This window comes from Zonotrichia leucophrys, chromosome 5 (genome assembly GCF_028769735.1).
Source record: "Zonotrichia leucophrys gambelii isolate GWCS_2022_RI chromosome 5, RI_Zleu_2.0, whole genome shotgun sequence".
NCBI lineage: Eukaryota > Metazoa > Chordata > Aves > Passeriformes > Passerellidae > Zonotrichia > Zonotrichia leucophrys.
Window position 1 is genome coordinate 48,104,653 of NC_088175.1, and position 21,699 is coordinate 48,126,351.

General features: G+C 71.2%; 7 protein-coding genes across 9 annotated transcripts; 3 read left to right on the forward strand and 4 right to left on the reverse strand.

The window, feature by feature from the left end:
• Positions 1-227: 227 nt before the first annotated feature.
• On the reverse strand, positions 228-2,811 carry CLP1 (cleavage factor polyribonucleotide kinase subunit 1). Of its 2 annotated transcripts, XM_064715259.1 has the most exons (3): positions 1,736-2,811; positions 1,510-1,654; positions 550-1,045 (listed from the first exon to the last, which is right to left on the reverse strand). In XM_064715259.1, the coding sequence occupies exons 1-3, from the start codon at positions 2,339-2,341 to the stop codon at positions 684-686; spliced, it is 1,113 nt and encodes a 370-aa protein (XP_064571329.1). In that variant the 5' UTR covers positions 2,342-2,811; the 3' UTR covers positions 550-683. The 2 variants fall into 2 exon arrangements, with proteins under 2 accessions (XP_064571328.1, XP_064571329.1); XM_064715258.1 differs by lacking the exon at positions 1,510-1,654 and having other exon boundaries at positions 228-1,045.
• A 122-nt stretch (positions 2,812-2,933) lies between these two features.
• YPEL4 (yippee like 4) lies at positions 2,934-5,635 on the forward strand. Of its 2 annotated transcripts, none has more exons than XM_064715261.1 (5): positions 2,934-3,046; positions 3,584-3,898; positions 4,305-4,348; positions 4,437-4,545; positions 5,399-5,635. In XM_064715261.1, exons 2-5 carry the CDS (start codon positions 3,746-3,748, stop codon positions 5,486-5,488), a joined length of 396 nt encoding a protein of 131 aa, XP_064571331.1. In that variant the 5' UTR covers positions 2,934-3,046; positions 3,584-3,745; the 3' UTR covers positions 5,489-5,635. The 2 variants fall into 2 exon arrangements, with proteins under 2 accessions (XP_064571331.1, XP_064571330.1); XM_064715260.1 differs by having other exon boundaries at positions 2,971-3,077.
• A 469-nt stretch (positions 5,636-6,104) lies between these two features.
• SERPING1 (serpin family G member 1) lies at positions 6,105-9,739 on the reverse strand. Its single transcript, XM_064714143.1, has 10 exons — positions 9,645-9,739; positions 9,394-9,441; positions 9,145-9,214; positions 8,897-9,032; positions 8,409-8,714; positions 8,186-8,323; positions 7,902-8,105; positions 7,492-7,634; positions 6,994-7,213; positions 6,105-6,487 (listed from the first exon to the last, which is right to left on the reverse strand). Exons 1-10 carry the CDS (start codon positions 9,737-9,739, stop codon positions 6,240-6,242), a joined length of 1,608 nt encoding a protein of 535 aa, XP_064570213.1. The 3' UTR covers positions 6,105-6,239.
• Positions 9,560-11,409, forward strand: UBE2L6 (ubiquitin conjugating enzyme E2 L6). The gene is made up of 4 exons (XM_064714142.1): positions 9,560-9,786; positions 10,428-10,517; positions 10,973-11,159; positions 11,231-11,409. The coding sequence occupies exons 1-4, from the start codon at positions 9,766-9,768 to the stop codon at positions 11,389-11,391; spliced, it is 459 nt and encodes a 152-aa protein (XP_064570212.1). The 5' UTR covers positions 9,560-9,765; the 3' UTR covers positions 11,392-11,409.
• A 146-nt stretch (positions 11,410-11,555) lies between these two features.
• Positions 11,556-13,755, reverse strand: SMTNL1 (smoothelin like 1). The gene is made up of 8 exons (XM_064714920.1): positions 13,738-13,755; positions 13,469-13,648; positions 13,079-13,274; positions 12,948-12,981; positions 12,712-12,852; positions 12,083-12,185; positions 11,862-12,013; positions 11,556-11,781 (listed from the first exon to the last, which is right to left on the reverse strand). Exons 1-8 carry the CDS (start codon positions 13,753-13,755, stop codon positions 11,637-11,639), a joined length of 969 nt encoding a protein of 322 aa, XP_064570990.1. The 3' UTR covers positions 11,556-11,636.
• A 1,645-nt stretch (positions 13,756-15,400) lies between these two features.
• On the forward strand, positions 15,401-17,468 carry TIMM10 (translocase of inner mitochondrial membrane 10). The gene is made up of 2 exons (XM_064715264.1): positions 15,401-15,640; positions 16,134-17,468. Exons 1-2 carry the CDS (start codon positions 15,570-15,572, stop codon positions 16,333-16,335), a joined length of 273 nt encoding a protein of 90 aa, XP_064571334.1. The 5' UTR covers positions 15,401-15,569; the 3' UTR covers positions 16,336-17,468.
• Positions 17,428-21,607, reverse strand: RTN4RL2 (reticulon 4 receptor like 2). Its single transcript, XM_064715263.1, has 3 exons — positions 21,387-21,607; positions 18,747-19,234; positions 17,428-18,372 (listed from the first exon to the last, which is right to left on the reverse strand). The coding sequence occupies exons 1-3, from the start codon at positions 21,418-21,420 to the stop codon at positions 17,632-17,634; spliced, it is 1,263 nt and encodes a 420-aa protein (XP_064571333.1). The 5' UTR covers positions 21,421-21,607; the 3' UTR covers positions 17,428-17,631.
• Positions 21,608-21,699: the final 92 nt, after the last annotated feature.

Sequence of the window (21,699 nt, forward strand, 5' to 3'; positions counted from 1 at the left end):
GCCGCGGAGCGGGCGTGCGCGTTCACGCCGCGGTGGGCGGGGCCACGGCCGGAGGCTCGGCGCCTGCGCGGGCCGTACCAAACCGGGGGTCGGAGGGGGCGGACGGAGGGCGGACGGGACCGGGCGCTGCGCACTCCGGGCGCGGGGGGAGCCCGGGGGGAGCCCGGGACCGGCAATCCCCACTCCCCTCGGGGACACCCCACCCTCAGCAAACGCTCACCAGCGGCAAAGGCTTCCAGATTTAATAGCAAATAGTACAAAAAGTATAAAACCGAAGGGCGGGTGCTGCAGCAGGGTCACACCGCGCTGGGGGGACAGGGGAGAGCACAGGGAGGAGGAGGAGGAGGCAGGGGGGGAAAATCCTGCCCCTGCCCTACTTGAGGTCCATGAAGCGAATGTCCATGATGAGCAGGAAGTTCTTGGGGAGGGGCCGCGGGGCCGGGGACAGCACGGTGAAGACCTGGCGCTCCAGGTCCACGCCGGTGACCACGATGAAGCCGGCCACGCTGGTCTCGGAGATGTTGTCGTCGGGGCTGTCGGCGGTGCTGACGCTCAGCAGGTGGTGCACCATGTCCCGCCCCGGCGTCACCGGCACCAGCTTCAGCTGGTTGTCCTCCTGCGACATTCCCAGCGGCAGGCATGAGTCCGGGATGGTGGGCGCGCCCACCTTGTAGATCTTGACGTCAGAGAACTTGACGTCGAAGGCGTGCGGGTAGAAGCAGCCGCGGAAGCCGTAGAAGTACTCGCGGATGCGCTCGTCCCGGCACTCCCGGCGGAAGTCCTTGGAGCGCTCCACCACGCCGCCCGACTTGGGCAGCAGCACGGTGCGCACAAAGTGCGGCAGGTCCCGCTTGAGCTCGTTGTAGAGGCGCTCCTGGTCCAGCACCACCACCACGTCCACCTCGAAGGCGGAGGCGGCGTGCACCAGCGCCTGGTAGCCCGAGCTCTTGACCCAGCCGCAGGTGTTGATGACGCAGCCGCTGACGGACGCCCGCCGGTTCACCTCGCAGCGCTGGTTGAAGACGTCGGCCAGGCACGACGTGATCTGCGGGAGGAAGGGTCACACCCAGGCACCCGTGTCCCCATGCCGTCCCCAGTGCTGTCCCCAGATCCTTCAGAACCCTCAAGGCCTCCATTCTCAAATCATGGAACTGTGCAATGGTCTGGCTTGGAATAGATGTCCCTGCCCACCCAGTTCCCTATGGCAGGGACACCTTCCACCAGCCCAGCTTCCTCCAAGCCTCATCCAGCCTGGCCTGGGACACTTCCAGAGATGGAGCAGTCACAGCCTCTCTAGGCAACCCTGAAGGGCCTCACTCTCCTCACATAAAAGAATTTCTCCCCAATATCCAGCTTAAACTTCTCTCACTGTGAACCCATTCCACCCCACCCTATCGCTCCAGATCCTGACAAGAATCCCTCTCCAGCTTCCCCGTAGCCCCTCAGGATGGAAAAGGCTGCTCTGAGGTCAGGGCACAACCTTTCCTCCTCCGGGCTGAACTGCCCCACCTCTCCCAGCCCGTCTCCACAGGGGAGGTGCTCCAGCTCCCTTCATCAACTTCGTCTCCTCCTGTCTCATCCCACAGGTAGGAAGAGGTGACTGGCCGTGCACGAGGCTGTTTTTAAAGCACGTTCTGCTGTCCCCAAACAGCACCTGGGGATTCAGACACCATGCAGGGAAATCGCGGGGAACTCCGGGGCCAGACCCGAGCCGGGCCGAGCCCTCCACGCTCACCTTGTTGTAGAGCTTGATGTTGGTGCCCGGCGTGGTAGAGCCGAAGTGGTAGACGAGGGGGGCCTGCAGGGAGAAGCCCTCCTCCACGTCGGCCGGGCGCTCGATGTACAGCGCGCCCATGGTGCCGGGGATGGACACCGAGCCCTGCCCCACGTCCAGCTCCACGAAGGTGGGCCGGCGGCCCAGGCGCACGGCGTAGTTGAGCAGCAGGCGGCACACGGTGGTCTTGCCCACGTCGGTGGGCCCCACCACCATGACGCGGGGCCCGCGCTCGTCCTCCCGCTCGGCCTGGCGCCGCATCTGCTCCAGCGCCGTGTGCGTGTTCAGGTACAGCAGCATCGGCGTGTCCCGTGACACGTAGGCCACCTCGGTGCGGCCGCTGAGCTGCACGGTGCAGCCGTGCCACGTGAACACCGCCACCTTGGCGCCCGCGTCGAACGTGAACTTCTTGTTGCGGGTGAGCTCGGTGCCGAACACCTCGGCCATGCCGGTCAGCAGCTCCAGCTGCACCGTCTGCCCCGCCTCCACCTCGAAGCGCAGCTCCGTCTCCCGCTCCAGCTCGAACTTGGCCACCTGCTTCTTCTCCTCGCCGCCGTCGTCCGCCATGACGGCGACGCGGGGGGCCCGGGCCCGGTGTCCCCCGGCCGCCGCCGCCGCGACGGAAGTGACGTCAGAGCGGCGCGCCGGGAGCGCGGGCGACACGGGTCACGTGGGGAGGGGGAGTGTCCTGTCCTCTTCCTGCGGCTCGTTTGCATCTCATTTGCATATGGCCCGCGGCCCCGCCCCGAGTTTGCATCTCATCACAGTGGGGCTCCCCCCCTCCCCCAGTCCCTCGGGATGAGTCCCGGGATCGTTTGCATGACGCTCGCACGACATTTACACAGTCCCGCCCCCCCGCTTGATTTACATCTCACAGGGGATACACGGGGGACATGAGGGGACAGGGACACACGGGGGGACACTGGGGACAAGGCGGGACATGGGGACACGGGGGGACATAGACACACGGAGGGACACTGGGGACAAGGCAGAACACGGGGACACGGGGGCCGGAGGGACGGGGTATCCACGGGAATGTGGGGGGCCATGAGGGAGCGGGAGGTGCCCCGGGGGTCGCAGCTCATCCCCGGCGGCCGGGCTGACGTCGGAGGGCCGTGCGGTGACGTCACGGCGGCGGTGGCGGGCGGTGACGTCACGGCCGCGGGATGAGTCACGGTGCCGTGATGCGGCTCCCGGGCACGCAGGGCCCCCCCGCGCCCGCCCCGGGGACAGCGGCGACATCAGCGGCAGCGGCGGGGACAGCGGCGGGCGGTGAGAGGCTCCCGGGAAGCCACGGAACCCGGTATCCCCCCCATCGTGTCCCCCCGAGCCCCCCACAGCCCCACCGAGCCCCCGGCGTGTCCCGCAGCGCTCCTGACATCCCCCCCCCCCCATCCGGCGACATCCCTGTCCTCCTTCACCGCCACCGCAAACATCCCCTCGGCATCCTCCCGGAGACCCCCGGCATCCCCCCCGGGACCCCCAACGGGCCCCTGGGGACCCCCATCATCATCACCCCCCGTGAGGACCCCCACCATCTCCCACCGGGACTCCCACCATCCTTCCCCCGGTTCCTCATTCCCCCCGCTCGGTACCCGCAGGTTTCCCCCTCAGGACCCCCATCACCTCCCCAGGGACCCCCCCACGCTTCGAGAAGAGACCCCAGACCCATCCTGGGACGGTCCCCCCGTTGCCCCCCCGGCTGTCCCGGTGTCACTCCGCCCGTTCTCAGCCGGTTCCATTCGCGGAGCGCCCACCCCTGGGAGGCTGCGGAGGGGTTCCCCCTCACCGCCCTCCTTCCCCTCGCAGGCCGCCCCCCTTTTCCGCCTCCTTCTGCCGGGGGGCCCCGGCGGAGCCCCCCGAGCGCGGCCGGGCGGGACGGCGACTCTGGGCGCGCTGCTGCGCTGCTTCCCGTGCGAGCGGCTGTGCGGGGGCTGCGCGGTGCCCCCCGGGGCGCTGCCCGCCGCCGCCATGCCGCCCCCGGGCCCGGCCCGCCGCCGCCTGCCGCCCGCCGCCCGCCTGCCGCCGCGCACCTTCCGCAGCTACCTGCCGCGCTCGCACCGCACCTACAGCTGCGTGCACTGCCGGGCGCACCTGGCCCGCCACGAGGAGCTCATCTCCAAGGTACCACCGCCACCCCCGGCAAGGACAGGCACTGTCCCTTGTGTGCTGCGACAGCGGGTGTCCCCCTCGCTGCGTCCCCGGAGTGTCCTAGGGCAGCGGGTGTCCCCTTGCCGTGTCCCCGGGGTGTCCTAGGGCAGCGGGTGTCCCCTTGCCGTGTCCCCAGAGTGCTGAGTTTGAAGCACCCTCCCTACCCCCCTCCCGCCACGGCGCGGTGTGCTGGCGGTGGCATGTGACCCGTGTGGCTCCCACGGAGGTGGCCGTGTCCCCCTCGGTGTCCCCGGGCTGGCAGGTGTCCCCCGCGGTGTCCCCAGGCCGGTGGCAGTGCGGCGCGATGGGAGCAGGACATGGAGGGAGGGGTGCGGGGGACGTGGAGGCCGCACCGGTGACACTCGCTGTGTCCCCACAGTCCTTCCAGGGCAGCCACGGCCGTGCCTACCTGTTCAACTCCGTGTGAGTACCGGGGCACCGGGGCTGGCGGCGGGGAGGGGAGCCCGGGGGTGCCGGGCCGGTGGTGGGAGCCCCGCTGTGCTCGGTGCAGGGTGAACGTGGGCTGCGGGCCGGCCGAGCAGCGCCTGCTGCTCACGGGGCTGCACTCGGTGGCCGACATCTTCTGCCAGAGCTGCAAGACCACCCTGGGCTGGAAATACGTGAGTGCCACCCCCAGCTGGGACCCCCTCCTGCTGCGGGCACTGCCCGGGGGCCACAACCCCTGTCTGGGGGTCACAACCCTGCCATGAGCGCCTCAACCCTTTCCATGGGCATCCCAGGGCACCCCAAACCCTGCCCTGAGCACCCCAAAACCTGCCCTGGGCACCACAATCCCTGACCTGGGCACTCCAACCCCTGCTCTGGGCACCCCAACCCTTTCCATGGTTATCCCTGGGCACCCCAATTCCTGCCCTGAGCACCCCAATCCCTCCTCTGGGCACCCCAACCCTTTCCATGGGTATCCCTGGACACCCCAATCTCTGTCTGGGCACCTCAACCCCTTTCCCTGGGCACCCCAAACCCTTCCATGGACATCCCTGAGCACCCCAATCCCTGCCCTGGGCAGCCTATCCCCTGTTCTGGGCACCCCAATCCCTTCTCTGGGCACCCCAACTCTTTTCATGGGCATCCCAGTGCACCCCAATCCCTGCCCTGGGCACTCAAACCCTTTCCATGGGCATCCCCGGGCACCCCAATCCCTGCCCTGGGCACCCCAAACCCTTCCATGGGCATCCCTGGGCACCCCAAACCCTGCTCTGGGCACCCCAGTCCCCACCCCGGGCACCGCAAACTATGCCCTGGCATCCCAACCCTTTCCATGGGCATCCCTGGGCACCCCAAACCCTGCCCTGGGCACCCCAATCCCTGCCCTGGGCACCCCAACCCTTTCCATGGGCATCCCAAACCCTGCTCTGGGCACCCCAACCCTTCGCTGTGGACATCCCCAAGGCCCGGGGAAGGCAGTGCCCGTGGGGACACGGGAGTGTGACACTGTGTGTGTCCCCCCACCAGGAGCAGGCGTTCGAGAGCAGCCAGAAGTACAAGGAGGGGAAGTTCATCATCGAGATGTCGCACATGGTGAAGGAGAACGGCTGGGACTGAGGCGGGGCTGGCACTGGGGGGCACCTGGGGGGGCGCTGGGTCACCCCCTCCTTGGCACCTTCGCTGTGCCCCCCGGCGCCCCCCGGGTGGCAGCGGCCGCGGGGGTCGCGGGGCTTTTCTAGGGCAATAAAAGCGCTTTTTTTTTAAGGAAGGTTCTCGTTGTCACCTGCCCCCGCGCTGCCACCACCCCTGGCACACAGCCTGGCGCAGAGCGGGGTCCCTGGTGCCCCCAGCCTGTCCCTTCCCCTCCTCACACGCAGGTGGCAAGAGGTGGATGGTGCATTTATTGGGACCCCGAGCTGGCGGGGAAACTGAGGCACGGGAGAAGCAGGGATCTCCTGGTGCCCTGGGGAGTGTGGAGGGAGAGAAGAGAGGGAGAGGGAGAGAGGAGAGGGAGAGGGAGAGGGAGAGGGAGAGGGAGAGGGAGAGGGAGAGGGAGAGGGAGAGGGAGAGGGAGAGGGAGAGAGGGAGAGGGAGAGGAGAGGAGAGGAGAGGAGAGGAGAGGAGAGGAGAGGAGAGGGAGAGGAGAGGAGAGGGAGAGGAGAGGAGAGGAGAGGAGAGGAGAGGAGAGGAGAGGAGAGGAGAGGAGAGGAGAGGAGAGGAGAGGAGAGGAGAGGAGAGGAGAGGAGAGGAGAGGAGAGGAGAGGAGAGGAGAGGAGAAAGGAGGGAAGCAGGGAGAGGAGAGGAGGAGGGAGCGGGAGGGAAGGATGGAGGGATGGCAGGAGGGAGGACAGGCACAGGAGGAGCAGAGTCAGGGCTGCGGGTCGCTGAGACGGCCCATGAAAACGGGGAAGTCGCCGCTGTTGTGCCAGAGGACGAAGAGGAAGGGGCGCAGGGCCTCCAGCACCAGGGCCGAGCGCGCCACCGAGGTGGCCATGGCCGCCGCCGCCTCCACGCCGGCCTCGTCCAGCGCCAGCACCGCCCGGTGCCGCGCCGTGTCCACCACGGCCGGGCCCCGCGCCAGCCCGCACAGCTCCGCGTCCAGGAACAGCCCGAAATCTGCGGCACCGGCCTCAGCGACACTCCCGCCCAACACGGGGGCCGAAGGGACACCGAGGGGACACCGAGGGGACCCGGGGACACGGGGCGTCCAGAGAAAACCGGAGGGACGGGGACATCGGGACACAGGGACACAGCGGGGACACAGCGGGGACTCAGAGGGGACACTGGGGGGCGCCAGGGGACGCTCAGGGATGTGAGGGGGACACCGGGGAGATGGGGGATGTTCGGGCCGCTGGGGATAATTTGGGGACACTGGGATGTAAGGGGACATTTAGGGGCGCTGGGGGGAGCGGGGCACATCCGGGGCACTGGGGACATGGGGGACACCAGGGACACGGGAGGGTGGGGGGGACTCAGGGGATACTGGGGACATTGTGGCCTTTGGGGACCCTGGGGAAAGTGATCCTCAGGGAAGGGCAGGGCCCGTGTAAGGTCACCGCACCGGGAGCGATGTGACCCCGCGGGCCAGCCAGCCCCTGCGGTGCGACCAGAGGTGTCCTTACCCATGTCGTGGAGCAGAGGCACCACGTCCAGGGCGAGGTCGAGGCGCAGGCGGGGCAGGGACAGCGCGGTGGCCCTGGGCGGGGTGCGGGCCGCCCGCCGCAGCAGCGCCAGGAAGGTGGCGGGGTCCAGCGCCCGCTCCAGGCTCTCCAGGGGCTCCAGCGGCTCCCGCGGCATCAGCACCACGAGGCTCAGCCCCCCGTGCAGCTCCAGCCGCCCCACCTGTGGGGCAGAACCCCCCTAAGAGCCCCTGCGGGACCCCACGGACCGGCACCCCCACGGTGCCACCAGAGAGGTGCCAGCCTGGCATCCCCCAAAGCCCCAGGGGAGCGAGAGCACAGCCTGTGCCCCTTTCAGTTCCAGGGCAGTGACATCAGCCTGGCATCCTCCCCGAGTGCCGCAGGAGTTATATCACAGCCTGGCACTCCTCCTTAGTTCTGCTGCAGTGGCATCATGCCAACATTCCCCTAGCAGTGACCCCCAGCACCTGGCGGGGCTACCTGGACCCGCAGGCGGGAGTCGCTGAAGGAGGCCACGGGGTACTTGGCGCTGGTCATGGTGGGCACCTTGCGGGGGCTCTGCCCGGGCCGCAGGAAGGGCAGCAGCACCGTCTTCTTGCGGTCCAGCGGCGTGCGCCAGGCGGCTGCGGGGACACGGCACCGCGGCTGGGGCACCGGGGCACCGGGGGGGCCGCGCCGGGCGGCCTCAGCCCCGCTCCCCCTGCCCGGGGGATGGCCGGGGGGATGGCCAGGGGATGCTCAGGGGGATGCTCGGGAGATGCCCGAAGGATGCCCGAGGGATGTCCGGGAGATGCACGGGGGATGACCGAGGGGATACCCGGGGGATACCCAGGGGATGCCCGAAGGATGACCGGGGGATGCCAGGGGGATGCCCGGTGGCGGGGCCGTACCGCGCAGATGGACTGCGCTGAGCAGCAGCAGGCTGGGCTCTGGGGGCAGCGCGGAGAGCAGCGAGGGCAGCAGCCCCTTGCTGGCCTCCCGCACCCAGGCGTTGATGCGCTGCAGGTCCAGGCTCTCGTTGCCGCTCAGGGCGTACGGGCGGGCGCCGTAGAAGCGCAGGGAGTCGTTGAGGAAGCGGGGTCGGAGCTGCAGCTCTGCGCGGCGGCACGGCCCGCTGTCAGCCCCGGTGCCCGGCCGAGAGCGGCGCCCCACCGGCACCCGGTGCCCGTCTCACCTGGGTTGTGGAAAATCTGGGCGGCCGAGAAGAGGCCTGGCGTGCTGGCCAGCTGCTGCAGGGCGCCGTGCACGCAGTGCAGCCCCGGCGGGTACGCCAGGAGGGCGGCCAGACGCTCCTGCGTTTCTCCGCGGGCGCCTGCGGGCACAGGGGAGGCTCGGCTCGGTGCCCGGCTGGGACAGCGGTGACACGGCATCGCCGGTGCCCGCGGGCAGCCCCTCACCCAGTAGCAGGTGCGAGAGCCCCGTGGCGACGGTGATGGGGGAGAAGAGCAGGTTGGCGTCGGGCCCGGCCTCCTCTGCCATGCGCTGGTAGAAGCGGAGGGCGAAGGTGCCCAGAGCCTCGGCCACGGCAGCCCGCTGCTCCCCCGTGGGCTCCCCGCAGGCGTCGGGCGGCTCCTCGTCCCCAGGGCACGGCGGGGCGCTGGTGCCGGGCGTGGGCACTGCCGTGGTGCCAATGGAGTCCAGCTCCTCCAGTGCCCCCTCTGTCACTGTGGGGCTGGGGACATCTGTGATACCCCAGCCATCGGCTGCGGTGTCCAGCTCCTCCAGTGCCCACTCTGTCGCTGTGGGGCTGGGGACATCTGTGATACCCCAGCCATCGGCTGCGGTGTCCAGCTCCTCCAGTGCCCACTCTGTCGCTGGGGCTGGACATCGTGATACCCAACATCGGTGCGGTGCCATCAGTGCCCCGGGGCGGTACATCTGTGACACCAGCGACCCTCGGGGTGAGCGCTGGGGGTCCCCACGTCCTGCGAGGGAGCCGAGGTACGAGCAGGGGGCACAGGAGGTGTCGGGGGCTCCCCAAGCAGCGGCGTCCAGCTGGGAGTGGCATCCAGAGCGAGCACCTGGGCACAGGGATGTGTGTGAGGGGGGCATGGGGTACTCGGGTGGGGGCTCGGATGAGGAGTCTGGAGGGGTGTCAGGCACAGGGAGCCCGTGTCCCTGAGCCACACTTACCGGGGTGACAGTGACCGTGGCTGTGGCCACCAGCCAGGCCAGAGGCAGCCAGGGTGTCTTGATGGCCATGCTGGCGGGAAGGCACAGGTCAAGGACAGGACAGACACCCAGCATCCCCCACCCCGGACCCCCACCCCACTCCCTGCACCACCCGTACCCCCACCCGTACCCCCATCCCGGGGAGCCCCCGCTCTGTCCCCCCGTCGGACCGGCTGTGGGGGACGGGAGGTGGCAGCGCCCCGGGCCCACCTGGGTGCCCGGCGGGTCGGTCCCTGCGTGTCCGGGAGATCTGGCCGGCTCCGACCCTGCCTGGTTAAAAATTAAGGAACTTCCCGTAAATCAGCCGGGACAGTGCCGGTAATGCGGGGGCGGGCACGGGGGTGCGGAGGCAGCCGGGATGCCGACCCGCGTCCCGTTTCGGTCCCGTCAGCCGCCCGTCTGCGCGGGGTGCCGGCTCTGTGTCACCCCTGGCACACCCCGCGGTGACGGGGGTCGCCGGCCGCCCCCGGCCCGTCTGTGCCCACCCACCCGTGCCGGGGGCGCGGCCGCAGAATCTCGTCCCGCCCGGCCGGAGGCGTGACCCCACGGAGCCCATCCCCGTGGCACCGGGCACCGATCACCATGGCCGGGCGGATCGCCAAGGTGGGCACCGGGAGCACCGGGACGGGAGCAAGACTCCGGTGCCGCTGCGGTACCGGCCCGGGGGTCCTGGTGTCCGCACCGGAGCGGGGACCGGGGGGCCCGAGCTCACCGTGCGCGGGTCCCGGTACCGGGGTGCGAAAGGGGGTTCCGGGGAGTGTTAGTGCCAGTGCGGGGATAGCGGTACCGGGGTGCGGGAGAGGCGGTGCTGGGGGATGTCAGAGCCCGGGGGTCCGTCCGGGGAGAGGGGCTGGGAGTCAGTGCCGGTAGGTCCGGACGGAGAGCAGGCTGGGATGTCAGGGCCCCGGGGGGGCGTCGTACCGGGGAGGCGTGCTGGGGGTCAGTCCGGGGTGCGGTGGCGGGGTGCGAGGGAAGCAGTACCGGGGTGCAGGGTCTCCGGTGCGGGGGTGACAATCACCCCGGCACGTTTCAGTTTCGTTTCCCCGGCGGGGCGGTTCCGCCCAGGGGTGTGTCCAGAATTCCGGCCCCGTCCATAAAAGCGTGCCCGGTAAATAAACCCTGCCCATTCAGGCGGGGTCTGCAGGCGGCCCCGCCCAGAGGGGGGGTCCCGGGAGGAGGATTACCCTATGGAGGGGTCTCTGGGGACACACCTCCGCCCACACCCGCCCCACCCCTTCCCGCAGGAGCTGGAGGAGGCGCGGAGCTGGGAGGGGGCCCGCGACGTGCGGCCGCTGGACGGGAACGTGCGGCGCTGGACGGGACTCCTGCTGCCCGTGCGTGGGGAGAGGCACGGGGGGGCACGGGGGGCTGCGGGGAGTCCTGGGGAGCGGGGCTGTGGGGGTCCCCTGCGCATGGGGACATGGGGGCTTGATGAGGGATGTGCCCCTGGGGACATGGGAGGGACGGGGGTGACCCTTGGGACGGGGCGGTGTCACTGAGTGAAGGTCCCCCTTGGGACGGGGCGGTGTCACTGAGTGAGGGTCCCCCTTGGGACGGGGCTACGTCACTGAGTGAGGGTTCCCCGCAGGACAGAACTGGGGAGGGCCCCTCTGAGGACGCTGCAGGTCCTGGGCTGGGGACACCGGGTGGAGATTCCCCTCCTGCGGGGCTCGGGCTGGCACAGGTAGTTTCTATGAGGGGCACAGGGTATCAGGGCTGGACAGGTCCCTCCCCTCCCCGCGATGGACGCTGCGGCACAGGGGGCTGAGGTGCCCCCATCCCCCGGCAGAACAACCCCCCATACAACGCTGGCGCCTTTCGCTTCGAGCTGACCTTCTCCCCGAACCACCCGCATGAGCCGCCCTGCGCCACCCTCCGCACGCCCATCTACCACCCCAGCGTGGACCTCGAGGGCCGCGTGTGCCAGCCCCTCACCAGCCACGGGCACTGGAAGTCCGCCACCCGCGCCATCCAAGGTGGGCACGGCGGGGACAGGGGCACAGCGCAGGGGGTGGGCGCCCCCCTGACATCCCCCGTGCCCCTGCAGTGCTCCAGGACCTGCTGCTGCAGCTGGACAGCCCGGACCCCCGGCGGCTGCTGCGGCCCGACGTGGCCCGGGAGCTGCAGGAGCGCCCCGAGGAGTTCCGGCGCCGGGCTGAGGAGTACACCCGGCTCCACGCCGAGCCGCGCCCCCAGCCCCGCACATGAGGCAGTAAATTATCTGCATCACCTGCTCCGGCTCCGTGGGGCCTCACTGGGAGGATGGGGGGCTCCGGGAGCCCTGGGGGATATGTCACCCTCCAGGTGACTGTGCCCCAACCTGGTGACAGTGTCCAGATACTGGGCAGAGACGAGGCCAGCACCGCCTGGAACCACGGCCTTTACTGCTGGGGGACAGAGCAGGGGACGAGGAGGGGGTGGCACATCTGAGGGGCTGTGGGGGACCCTCCCTGTCAGCGCTTCTTGGTCTTGACGAGCCCCTTGGCCACCAGGCAGCGGTACAGCTCCTGCACGTACGTGTACACGCACTTGGCGTCGGGCACCGGCAGCCGCACCATGTCCTCCACCTCCAGCAGCGGGGCACAGCCCGCCCGCTCCCTGCGGCAAGGGACACGGCGGTCACCGGCGCCGCCCGGGGGGTCCGGGGGCACCGAGGGGCCGGCGCGGCGCTCACGCACTCGGCGGTGGCGAAGGCCAGGGCGAAGTTGTCCCGGCGGGCGCTGGGCTCCAGCGCGGCGAAGTCGAAGGCGTCGGGGAAGAAGCTGTGCAGGAGGGCGCAGAAGGCCAGGCCGCTGCCCCAGCTCCCCGAGAAGTTCTGCACGTCCACGTTCTGCGCAGACAGGGGGTCAGGCCACCCCCGGGCCCCCCTGGACCCTCCCGCCGCCCCCTCGGTGCTCACCGGGTACCCGCGGGTGCGGGCGCGGCACCACTCCAGCAGCATCGTCTTGACCGTGGCGGCCCCGCCCGAGCGCCGCAAGTGCGGGGCTGGGCCCTTGGCAGCCCTGGGGGGACCTGGCATGTGGGATCCCCACCCCACGGTCCCTCACAGGGACCCCAGCCCCTCCGTGACCCCATTGCCCCGTGGCTCTGGGCCCCCAATGCCTCATGGCCACACAGCCCCCTGTCCCACCACCCTACTGCTCTATGGACCCCCCATTCCTCCCTGTACCCCTCATTGCCCCATGCCCTGAATACCCCCTGTGCCCCAAACCCTCCCTCATTGCCCCATGCCCCCAATACCCCCTGTGCCCCAAACCCTCCCTCATTGCCCCATGTCCCCCCTGTGTCACCATTGCCCCACAGAGCCCCAGTTCCCCAGTGACCCCATTGCCCTGTGCCCCCCAACACCCCCCACCGCCCCATGCCCCTGCCATGCCCCCCAATTTTCCCTGTACCTCCCATTGCCTTCCAACACCCCCACTGCTTTCATCCATCCCACTGTCCCTGGCTGTTCTGTAGACCCCCAAAACCCGGGGTCCTCCTTTCCCTCAGTGCCCCTCCTGCCCCCGCGGGGCCAGGCCCCCTCACCCTCCGAACTTCTCCAGGATGGCGCTGCGCCCCTGTGCCCGAGCCCCCACTCGTGGCCGTCCCCCGGCCCCTTCCAGCCTCAACTTCTGTCCTGCCGAGCCGGGGGCTGCCTTGTCCCGTGTCCCCCCCGCTGGAGCAGCCCTGCAGGCACACACGGGTGGGACAGCCATGAGCAGGGCGCTGGGGGGTGCCATCCCTGCCGTGGGGGGACCGGGATGCCACCCGTGGGGACACACCTCGTGCTGCCCCCCGTGTCCTCGGCGGTGCCAGCTGCAAGGAGAGAGGAGGGGTCAGAGCGCTGGAAGGGGGCACTGAGGGGCAGCAGGGACCCCAGGACACCGGGTGCCATTGCCCAAATGGCTCTTACCTGTGGGGGACACTGGGGATGCTGGGGACATAGGGGACGTGGGAGATGTAGGGGACATGGGGGACGTAAGGGACATGGGGGACGTAGGGGATGTAGGGGACATAGGGGACGTAGGGCTGGTGGCCCCCTCTGGGGACGAGCAGGGAGGGAACTCAGGCCACAGCTCATCGTCCTCGTCCTGAAGCCAAGTGGGTTCCTGTAAGGCACAGGCAGGGTGGCACTGCCAGCACGGTCAGTGTCACTCACACAATGTCCCTGGCACTGTCACGCTGGCCCTGGCACTCTCACCCTGCCCCAGTAAAGCCTCCCCTGTCCCATCCGTACCGCAGCTGCCCTCCCACCGCCTCCTGCCCTGGCTGTGCCGCCGCCTCCCTCCCAACCCCTCCTCACCTGTCGGCGCTGGGAGCTGCCCGCTGCCGCCGGCGCCGCTTTTCCCTCGGTACCCTCCTCGGTATCCCCTCCGGTGCCCCCTCCGGTGCCCCCGGCTGTTCCTGCCCCGGCATCGACACCACCATTCCCGGCATCGCCCCCGGCACCCCGGGGCGCTTCTGCTCCGCCATCCCCGGCAGCCTCGCCCCCCGTACCCTCCCCATCGCCCCCCGTGTCCCCCCCATCGCCTCCCGTGTCCCCCCCATCGCCCCCCGTATCCTTCCCTTCACCCCCCGTGTCCCCCCCATCGCCCCCCGCTTCCCGAGCCTCCTCCCCACCCCCTGCAGTCGTCGCCTCCCCGCTGCCCTCCCCGGGCCCCGCGGCGGGGTCAGAGGGGGTGTCCGAGGTGGGGGTGCCGAGGGTGGGGGTACTCGAGGTGGGGGTGCCGGGGATGGGGGTGCTCGCAGTGGGGGTGTCCTGGGTGGGGGTGCCGGGGGTGGGGGTGTCCGAGGTGGGGGTGCCGGGAGTCGCGGTGGGGGTGTCCGAGGCGGGGGTGTCCGAGGTGAGGGTTGTCGAAATGGGGGTTTCCGAAGTGGGGGTGTCCGAGGTGGGGGTTTCAGCGTCTCCCAGAGCCTCCATGTTGCTGCGGTCACTGCTGCAGGGGCACAGGGCTGTCACTGGGGTGCCCCCGATGACGCCGTGAGCCTGCCCGTGCCCCCCATAGTCCCCCAGCCCGGCCAAGCCTCCTCCTGTCCCTGTCCCCATGCCCTCCCCCTCCCACGCTGTGCACTCCAGTTGTCCCACTCCGGCCCCCCCATGCCCCATCCCGGCCCCTCAACAGCACAGCCCGGCCCCTCACGTCTTCCTGCAGCCCCCTAAGCCCCAAACCAACCCTCCCATTGCCCTCATGCCCCACGTCAGCCCCCCCGTGCCCCCTCCTGCCCCCCTGTCCCCTCCCGAGCGCCCGGATCCCATCCCGGCCCCGCCATGTCCGCCTCCCGGCCCCACATGTCTTCTCGCTGCCCTCCCGTTCCCTCTGCCGGCCCCCTACAACCCATTCCCGGTCTCCGTTGCTGCCCTCCGGTGCTTCTCCCCGGTGCCCCCCCAGCCCGCACCCTCCCAGCCGCTCCCGTAGCCCCGGTGCTCCCGGAGCCCCCCGAGCCCCTCGGCCCGTACCCTGCGGCTGCTCCCGCTCCGCCGGCCCCGCTGCGCCCCGGCCCCCCCGCCCGGCGCTATTTTTACCCGGCGGGGGCAGGTGCCGCCTTCACTCACCGCCCACCCGCGGGGCACGCGTGGGGCCGGGCCGGACACCAGGCACGGCTGCGGAGGGGGAACGCGCCGACAGCCCCTCCCGGACAGCGGCGACACCGCACGGGGAGGGGACCGAACCGTGCCGTGCCACCCGAGGGGCACAGGGGACACGGACACCCTGGGCAGGGACAGGGAGACTTGGGGGTCACAAGCACACGGGCGAGGTGGGGAACACGGACACGCCGGGGTGTACGGGGGACACAGCGCGGACACGGGCACACGGGGGACACACCGGGGACACGGGGAGCGCGGGGGGAGCACACTCCCGGGGGCAATAGTAGACACAGACACGCGGGGACACAGGGCACACGGGGACAGCCCGGGCAGGACGGCGGGACACAGGAGGACCCGGGGACACGAGGAACAGGGGACACACAGGAAGGGACCCGAAGCCCCCCGGCCATGCCCGGGTGAGGTCCCTGCAATGGCCCCGCCCTCCCCGGCCTGGACACGCCCTCTTGCCGTGACCCCGCCCCCTGCGGGGCAAAGGCCGGGCCGAGCGCGCCCTCCACCGCTCCCCTCCCGCCGCTCGGCCGCGGCCGGCGCCACGCCCCTTCCGCGGGACCAATCAGCGACAGAGGTGCACCCCTGGTCCCGCCTCCTCCTGCACGCGATTGGGTGGCGCCGGCGGTGGGGCGGGGCCTCTGCGCGGGTGGGCGGAAGCGCGGCGCCCACGTGGTTCCTGCAGGAGCCGCCGCCGGGTCCCGAACCGAGTGGGACCGTGCGGGTCCAACGGGGCGGATCCGAGCGGGGTCGGGCCCAGAGGGACCGTGATCGGGACCGGGACCGAGCGGGGCCGGTGCTGGCCGCCATGGATCCGCTGCGGGCTCAGCAGCTGGCGGCCGAGCTGGAGGTTGAGATGATGGCCGACATGTACAACCGGTGAGGCCCGCCGGGAGAGAGCACTGGCGGCGCTGGGATACCAGGGGTGTCAGTGGCTTGGGGGACACTAGCGGGTGTCAGAGGCACTGGGGGACCCTGGGGTTGTCGGGGAGTGCGGGGGGTCCTGGGAGACACCCGGGAAATGGGGAGGGGAACCGGAGATGCCTGAGGGTGGGGACGGCGGGTGGTCCTAGGGGTGCCGGGGTGGCGATGACGGGGGTGCTGGGCTTGGTGGGGTGCAGAGGCCGGGGTCCCGCTCGGTGATGATGCGGGTGCAGCAGGTGTTGGGGTGCAAGGGCTGGGGGTGCCGGGGATGGCGATAACGGGGGTGCGGAGGTGCGGGGCTGGGTCCCGGGGTGGCGATGGCGGGGCACAGGAGATGTTGGGGTGCGGGGTCGGGGTGTCGGGGTGGCGATGGCGGAGTACGGGGTGTGCTGGGCTGGGGGCCGGGTCCCGGCCGGCGCGGGGCTCAGGCGCGGTGCGCTCCGTGCAGGATGACCCAGGCGTGCCACCGCAAGTGCGTGCCGCCGTTCTACAAGGAGTCGGAGCTGTCCAAAGGGGAGTGCGTGTGCCTGGACCGCTGCGTGGCCAAGTACCTGGAGGTGCACGAGCGGATGGGCAAGAAGCTGACGGAGCTGTCGCTGCAGGACGAGGAGCTGCTCAAGCGGATGCAGCAGGGCAGTGGCACCGCCTGAGCCCCTACCCATCACCCCAATAAACCTGGGCGTCTGCTGCGCTCCCCTCACCCCCAAACCCACCCTGTGGCCGTCTGTTGGGGTACGTGGTGCCCGTGGTTGCTGCTGGGAGCCCCCCTTGTTGTCCCCAGCTGCCACGTGCTGTGTCCTTGTGGGGGGCACCCCTGGGTGCCCCCCCGGCTGGGCCCAGCCCGTGTAATCCCCCGGATTAGGCAGAGCTGGGCTGAGCCCCTTGTAATCCCCAGTGGGGTGGGACAGGGCTCAGCCCCTCCCTGTCTGTGCTGGGGGTCACCAGAGGGGACAGCGGGGGGCCCTGCACAGGGACACAGCCCCCTAGGGGCAGGGCACAGGGACACCCTCGCAGGGACACTCCCAGAACACCCAGCCCTGTTTGAGGATACACAGATGGGACCACGTGGGGACAGCCCAGGGACATCTCTGCCTGGGAAAGGACCACGTGGGGACAGCCAGAGACCACGGGGAAGGGGCATGGGGACAGTCCCACATACAGGGACACGAGCACACCCACGTGGGGACAGTGTGCACACACACAGACAGACACCCCACACACCCCTGGGGACACCTGGATGGGATGAGGGAGCAGGAGACACGGACACCCAGTGAGTTACACCCGCTGAGGGACACCCCACGCTGTGTGAGGGACACCCACCGAGGGGCAGGATGTGACACATGCCCAGAGGGACCGCGGGCAGGGGGTGGGCACTGTCCCCGTGCCCGCAGCCCGGCAGCGTGTGCTCCATCCGTGTGCTCCATCCGTGTGCCTGCGGGAAGTGGGTCAGGCAGTGCAGGGCGCGGGGGTGGCTCTGCTCTGCGCCCCGCGGCTCCCGTGACACCCGCCAGCACTGCCCGGGGTGCGGGGTGGCGCCGTCACGGCAGCCCGCGTGTCACCGGCCCCGCGGTGGGGAGTGTGGTGTGTGTGTCCTGCAGGGGGTGTCCGTCCGTCCGTCCGTCCCCCCCCGCAGCGCCCTGCACGCCTCGCTGCCCTGCCACCCGCCGCTCCCATCAATATTTCAGGAGCGGCAGGCGGTGACCTGGATCGACAGTGGCCCACCCACAGCAGCCAGGCCCCGCTCTCCCAAAATAAGACCATTTTTAATAAATAATTTCCCACCTTTTGGTTCCTGTTGGGGGTTTTTCCCGCTCAGGATGGGAGGGGACCCCCTTCTGCATCCTGCGCCCCCCCCCCCGCCGGCTGTTCCCCACAGTTCTTGAGGCCTCCCCTGGGGAGAAGGGGGGGCACGGTTGCCCCGAGGAGCTGGGACCCCCGAGGGGGGCTCAGAGTCGGGGCAGGATCAGAGCCAGGAGGGGCAGGAGGGCGGGGGCCCGGCGGGGCGCGGCGGCGGCCATGGGGGCGCAGGGGTCGTGGGGGCAGCTGGCGTCCTCGGGGGGCCCGCGGGAGTCACGGGACGGGGGCGGCGGCCGGGGCTGGGGTCCCCGCAGGTCGTGGGGGGGCAGCCCGTCGCGGTAGAAGGCGGAGGGCGGCGCGGCCGGGAGGGTGCCGGGGCGCCCCAGCGCCCGCCCCGGGGTGCCCATCACCGCCACCCCGTTGCTGCCGTTGCCGTCTTCCATCTCCTCCTCGTCGTCGTCGTCGTCCTCGGGGCAGGCGTCGAAGTCGCGGGGCCGCAGGTGGCGCAGGTCGGTGCCGCGGCGCTGAGGGGGGCTCGCGCACGGCACCGGCGAGCTGGAGACGCGCGTGCGCCGGAACCAGGCCCAGAGCGGGCGCGCGCGGCAGTCGCAGGCCCAGGGGTTGGCGTTGAGGCGCAGGAACTGCAGCGAGGGCAGCGCGGCCAGCGGGTCCCCGGGCAGGGCCACCAGGCTGTTGTTGAACAGGTAGAGGATGGTGAGGCGCGCCAGGCCCCCGAAGGCGCGGCGGTGGATGGCTGCCAGCCGGTTGGCGTGCAGCAGCAGGCGGTCCAGGCTCGAGAGCCCGCGGAAGACGCCCTCGGACAGCGCCCGCAGCCGGTTGCCGTGCAGGAAGAGGTGGCTCAGGTTGGCCAGGTCGGCAAAGAGATCGTCCTGCGGGGAACGGGAGAGGGGTGGATGAGGGGTGAGGGCTCACTGTGCTGCTCTGTGGCCCTGCCTGGTGGGCATCAGCTGCAGAGACACTGGTGTGGGCCCCACAGAGCCCTGCCGTGGGGCCCAGTCCTGCCAGCATCGCCCGTCACCCCCTCCTGTGTCCCTGCTCTGTGAGCATCGTGCAAGACCTTGTACTATGTCCCTGCCATGCTGGTGTCACCCATGGTCCTGCCCCACGGCCATCACCCTGCTCCCTCAGCATCTCCTGTCGCGCATTCTGGCCGTGCCAGCACCACCTTGTCCCACATCCTGTCTCCATGGCTTGTCACCATCACCCTGCCCAGTCCCACCTCTGTGCCTGCCTGCTCACCCACCTGGAGGTAGAGCAGCCCGTTCTCCTGCAGGTAGAGGTACTGGAGGCTGCGGAGGCCGCGGAAGATGCCGCTGGGCAGGTTGGCCAGCCGGCACCGGTACAAGTGCAGGGCCTGGAGGCGGTGGAGGCCGTGGAAGGTGTCGGGGGCCAGGACGCGGAGGTGCGGGTTGTCACCCAGGTCGAGCTCCTCCAGGGCGGGCAGGTGGCGGAAGGTGCCCGGCTGGATGGAGGAGATGTTGTTGGAGTAGAGCCAGAGGGTGACGGTGCTGGGCCCGAAGGTGCCCGCCCGCAGCGCCCCGATGACGTTGTTCTGCAGGAAGAGGCGGCGGGCGCCGGGCGGGAGCCCCGCGGGCACCGAGGAGAAGTTGTTGGCCTGGCAGCTGACGGTGGGCGGCGAGACGTAGCAGGTGCAGAGCGCGGGGCAGGCGGGAGCCCCGCCGGGCACCCACACCAGCGCCGCCAGCAGCAGCAGGGCCGCCGGGCGCCCGCCTGAGGGCACAGCGGGGCGTCAGCGCGGGGCACCCGCGTCCCCGACCCCCGCGCCGCCACCGCCCGCCCCCCGCCGCCCCCGGAGCCCGCAGAGCCGTGCCCTCCCCGGGCCGTGCCCACCAGGAACATCCCGGGGCCACGGACGGCTCTGGGAGCCCCCCGGGGCCATACCCACCCCATCCTTAGGGAGAGTCCCAAGGTCCTGATCCTGGGCACCCCAAGGAGGCCCCCAGGACTGAACCCACCCTTAGGGCCGTGGTTGCCCAGGAGAACCCCAAGGTCATGGCAACCCCATAGGGCTGGGCACTCCTAGAAGCCCTCCAAAGCCACACCAGCTCTGTAGGGCCACGGTTCCCCAGGAGAATGCCAAGGTCATCACCACCCTGTAGGGCTGGACACCCCGAGGCAGGGACTGTGCCCACCCGCAGGGCCATGGCCCCCAGGAGGCCCCTGAGGGCCATGTGTCCCCCCCAGGGACCCCCCAAGGCTGTGCCCACCCACGCAGCCATGGTCCCCTAGGAGATCCCTAGGACCACCACAGAGCCCTAGAGAATCCCAAGGTCATGACGCCCCATAGCACTGAGCGCCCCTTGCAGCCCCCAGACCCACATCAGCCCATAGCACTGTGATCCCCAGAGACCCCCCCAGGACTGTGCTGCTGCACAGCACCAATGCCGGGCACCCCAAACAGTGGCCGTCCACCTGCGACCTTCTGGGGCGGCCCCTGCCACTGGGGCCCCGCTCCCCAGGGACCCCCAAAGCTCCCTGACCCCCCCTGTCGTGCCCACACTGCCACGGGACCGTGTCCGCCCCACGGTCCACCGGAACGCCTCACGGGGTCACGGACCCCTGGGACCCCCCTCACCCCACTCTGGGGGGGGGTCCGAGCCCCCTCCCCAAACGGGGCGGTGCCACGTGCGCGCGTGCCGCGGCCACGTGTGGGGCGGGGCACGCGTGGGCGCGGGCTGACGACACGCGCCGCCGCTCCGGGTGTTCAGCATCCCCCCCTTCCCCCCCCCCCCCACCCGTGTCCATCCCCCCCTCAGGCTGCAACCCGAGAGCTTCATCCATAATTCAGCCCGGCGGCCTGGATCCACGCCCGGGGATGCGTGGATGCGCCCAGTCGCCGCTACCGGGGGAGGGGAGAGGAAGGAGGGGGGCGGTGGGACCCTCCGGTGCACCGGAGGTCACACCGGAGATGCACCGAGGGGTCCCGCCGCCCCCTTCCCTCCCTTCCCCTCTGCCGGTGCTCCGCGAGCTGGGGGGGTGCCCACCCCCCAGCCACCCACGGAGGCGTCCGGCGCATCTGCTCAGCGCCGCCCCCCTCCCCCGGCGCCCCGTGCCGGCGTGCGCCCCCCACCCGCGTCCCATCTGTCACTCCCCCACGCCGCGGGCTGACTCAGTTGGGAGCTGAAGTCACCGGTTCTCAGCTTCCCCCCCCCGAGTGCCAACCCCCCCCACCCCGGTAGTTGCGGGTACCCCACGGACCCGCGGCACCCACCCGCGGCGTGACCCGGGCGCTCCCGGCTCCCCGCCGTGCCACTCGGGGAACCGCGGGGCGTCTCCGCGCCGCGCTGGGGCTCCAGGGGTGGCACCGCGTACCCCGTGAGTCGCGGGGCACACCCCGCTGGGCATCGTGGGGTACCCACACTCCGGGCTGGGCTCTCGGGGTGCCACCGGGTACCCCGTGGATCGTGGAGCGCCAGCAGCCGGGCTGTGCACGCCGCTGCTGCACAGGGCGTGCCGGGGCTCGTGGGGCACCCCCACGGTGCCCCGGGATGGCAGCGGGTACCCACGTGTCACGGAGCACTGCCACGCCGGGCTGGGGGTCCCGGGCTGGCACCGGCCACCCCGCGGGTCGGGAGACAGCCACACCTCGGGCTGGGCTGGCAGCAGCGCCTCGTGGGTCGGGGGCACCGTCGCGCCGGGGGTCGCGGGGGGACTCAGCCTGGGGTGCCCCGGGACTGCGCCCCCGCGCCGGGCCGCGCCTTCGGGGCGGCCGCGGGGTCCCCGCGCACCGGGGGCTCCCCGCTCACCCCGGGGCGCCCGCACCCCGAGCGCCGCGGGGCGCCCCGAGCCGGGACCGAGGTCTCCGGGGGGCCCCCCCGGGTCCGCCCGACCCCCGCGGGACCCCGCCCGACCCCGCGCCTACCTGGGGGCAGGTCCCGAGCCGTGGGGGGCCGCATGGCGGGGCGGCCGCTCAGGCGCTGCCCACCCGCGGGGTCATGGCCGGTGCCGGGGGGGGCCGCTCGCCCCCTTCGCCCCCGCCGCGCCGCCGGGAGCAGCAGCCGCCGCCGCCCCGGGGCATGGCACGGGTGGGCTCGGGCTCGGGCACGGGTGGGCTCGGCGCGGCGCTGCCCGCGGCTCCGTGGGGCTGAGCCCTCCCCGCGCCGCGCCTTATCCCGGGGCGGCCGCTCCGCCCCCCGCGCCGGCCCCGCCGTTTAACCCTTCCCGGGCTGGCCCGC

Coding starts and splice junctions, on each gene's coding strand:
- CLP1 (XM_064715258.1), bottom strand. CDS start 2,341: ATGGCGGACGACGGCGGCGAGGAGAAGAAGCAGGTGGCCAAGTTCGAG. Junction 1,046..1,735: donor ACATCAAGCTCTACAACAAG/GTGAGCGTGGAG, acceptor TTCCTCCCGCAG/ATCACGTCGTGCCTGGCCGA.
- YPEL4 (XM_064715261.1), top strand. CDS start 3,746: ATGCCGCCCCCGGGCCCGGCCCGCCGCCGCCTGCCGCCCGCCGCCCGC. Junction 3,899..4,304: donor ACGAGGAGCTCATCTCCAAG/GTACCACCGCCA, acceptor GTGTCCCCACAG/TCCTTCCAGGGCAGCCACGG. Junction 4,349..4,436: donor GCCTACCTGTTCAACTCCGT/GTGAGTACCGGG, acceptor TGCTCGGTGCAG/GGTGAACGTGGGCTGCGGGC.
- SERPING1 (XM_064714143.1), bottom strand. CDS start 9,739: ATGGGCTCCGTGGGGTCACGCCTCCGGCCGGGCGGGACGAGATTCTGC. Junction 9,033..9,144: donor CCACGGTCACTGTCACCCCG/GTAAGTGTGGCT, acceptor CCCTGTGCCCAG/GTGCTCGCTCTGGATGCCAC. Junction 7,214..7,491: donor ACTCCCGCCTGCGGGTCCAG/GTAGCCCCGCCA, acceptor TCTGCCCCACAG/GTGGGGCGGCTGGAGCTGCA.
- UBE2L6 (XM_064714142.1), top strand. CDS start 9,766: ATGGCCGGGCGGATCGCCAAG. Junction 10,518..10,972: donor GGACGGGACTCCTGCTGCCC/GTGCGTGGGGAG, acceptor ATCCCCCGGCAG/AACAACCCCCCATACAACGC. Junction 11,160..11,230: donor CGCCACCCGCGCCATCCAAG/GTGGGCACGGCG, acceptor GTGCCCCTGCAG/TGCTCCAGGACCTGCTGCTG.
- SMTNL1 (XM_064714920.1), bottom strand. Junction 13,275..13,468: donor GCAGCTCCCAGCGCCGACAG/GTGAGGAGGGGT, acceptor TGTGCCTTACAG/GAACCCACTTGGCTTCAGGA. Junction 11,782..11,861: donor CTGGCCTTCGCCACCGCCGA/GTGCGTGAGCGC, acceptor CCCTTGCCGCAG/GGAGCGGGCGGGCTGTGCCC.
- TIMM10 (XM_064715264.1), top strand. CDS start 15,570: ATGGATCCGCTGCGGGCTCAGCAGCTGGCGGCCGAGCTGGAGGTTGAG. Junction 15,641..16,133: donor ATGGCCGACATGTACAACCG/GTGAGGCCCGCC, acceptor CGCTCCGTGCAG/GATGACCCAGGCGTGCCACC.
- RTN4RL2 (XM_064715263.1), bottom strand. CDS start 21,420: ATGCGGCCCCCCACGGCTCGGGACCTGCCCCCAG. Junction 19,235..21,386: donor GGCTCGGGACCTGCCCCCAG/GTAGGCGCGGGG, acceptor CTGTGCCCTCAG/GCGGGCGCCCGGCGGCCCTG. Junction 18,373..18,746: donor ACGGGCTGCTCTACCTCCAG/GTGGGTGAGCAG, acceptor CGTTCCCCGCAG/GACGATCTCTTTGCCGACCT.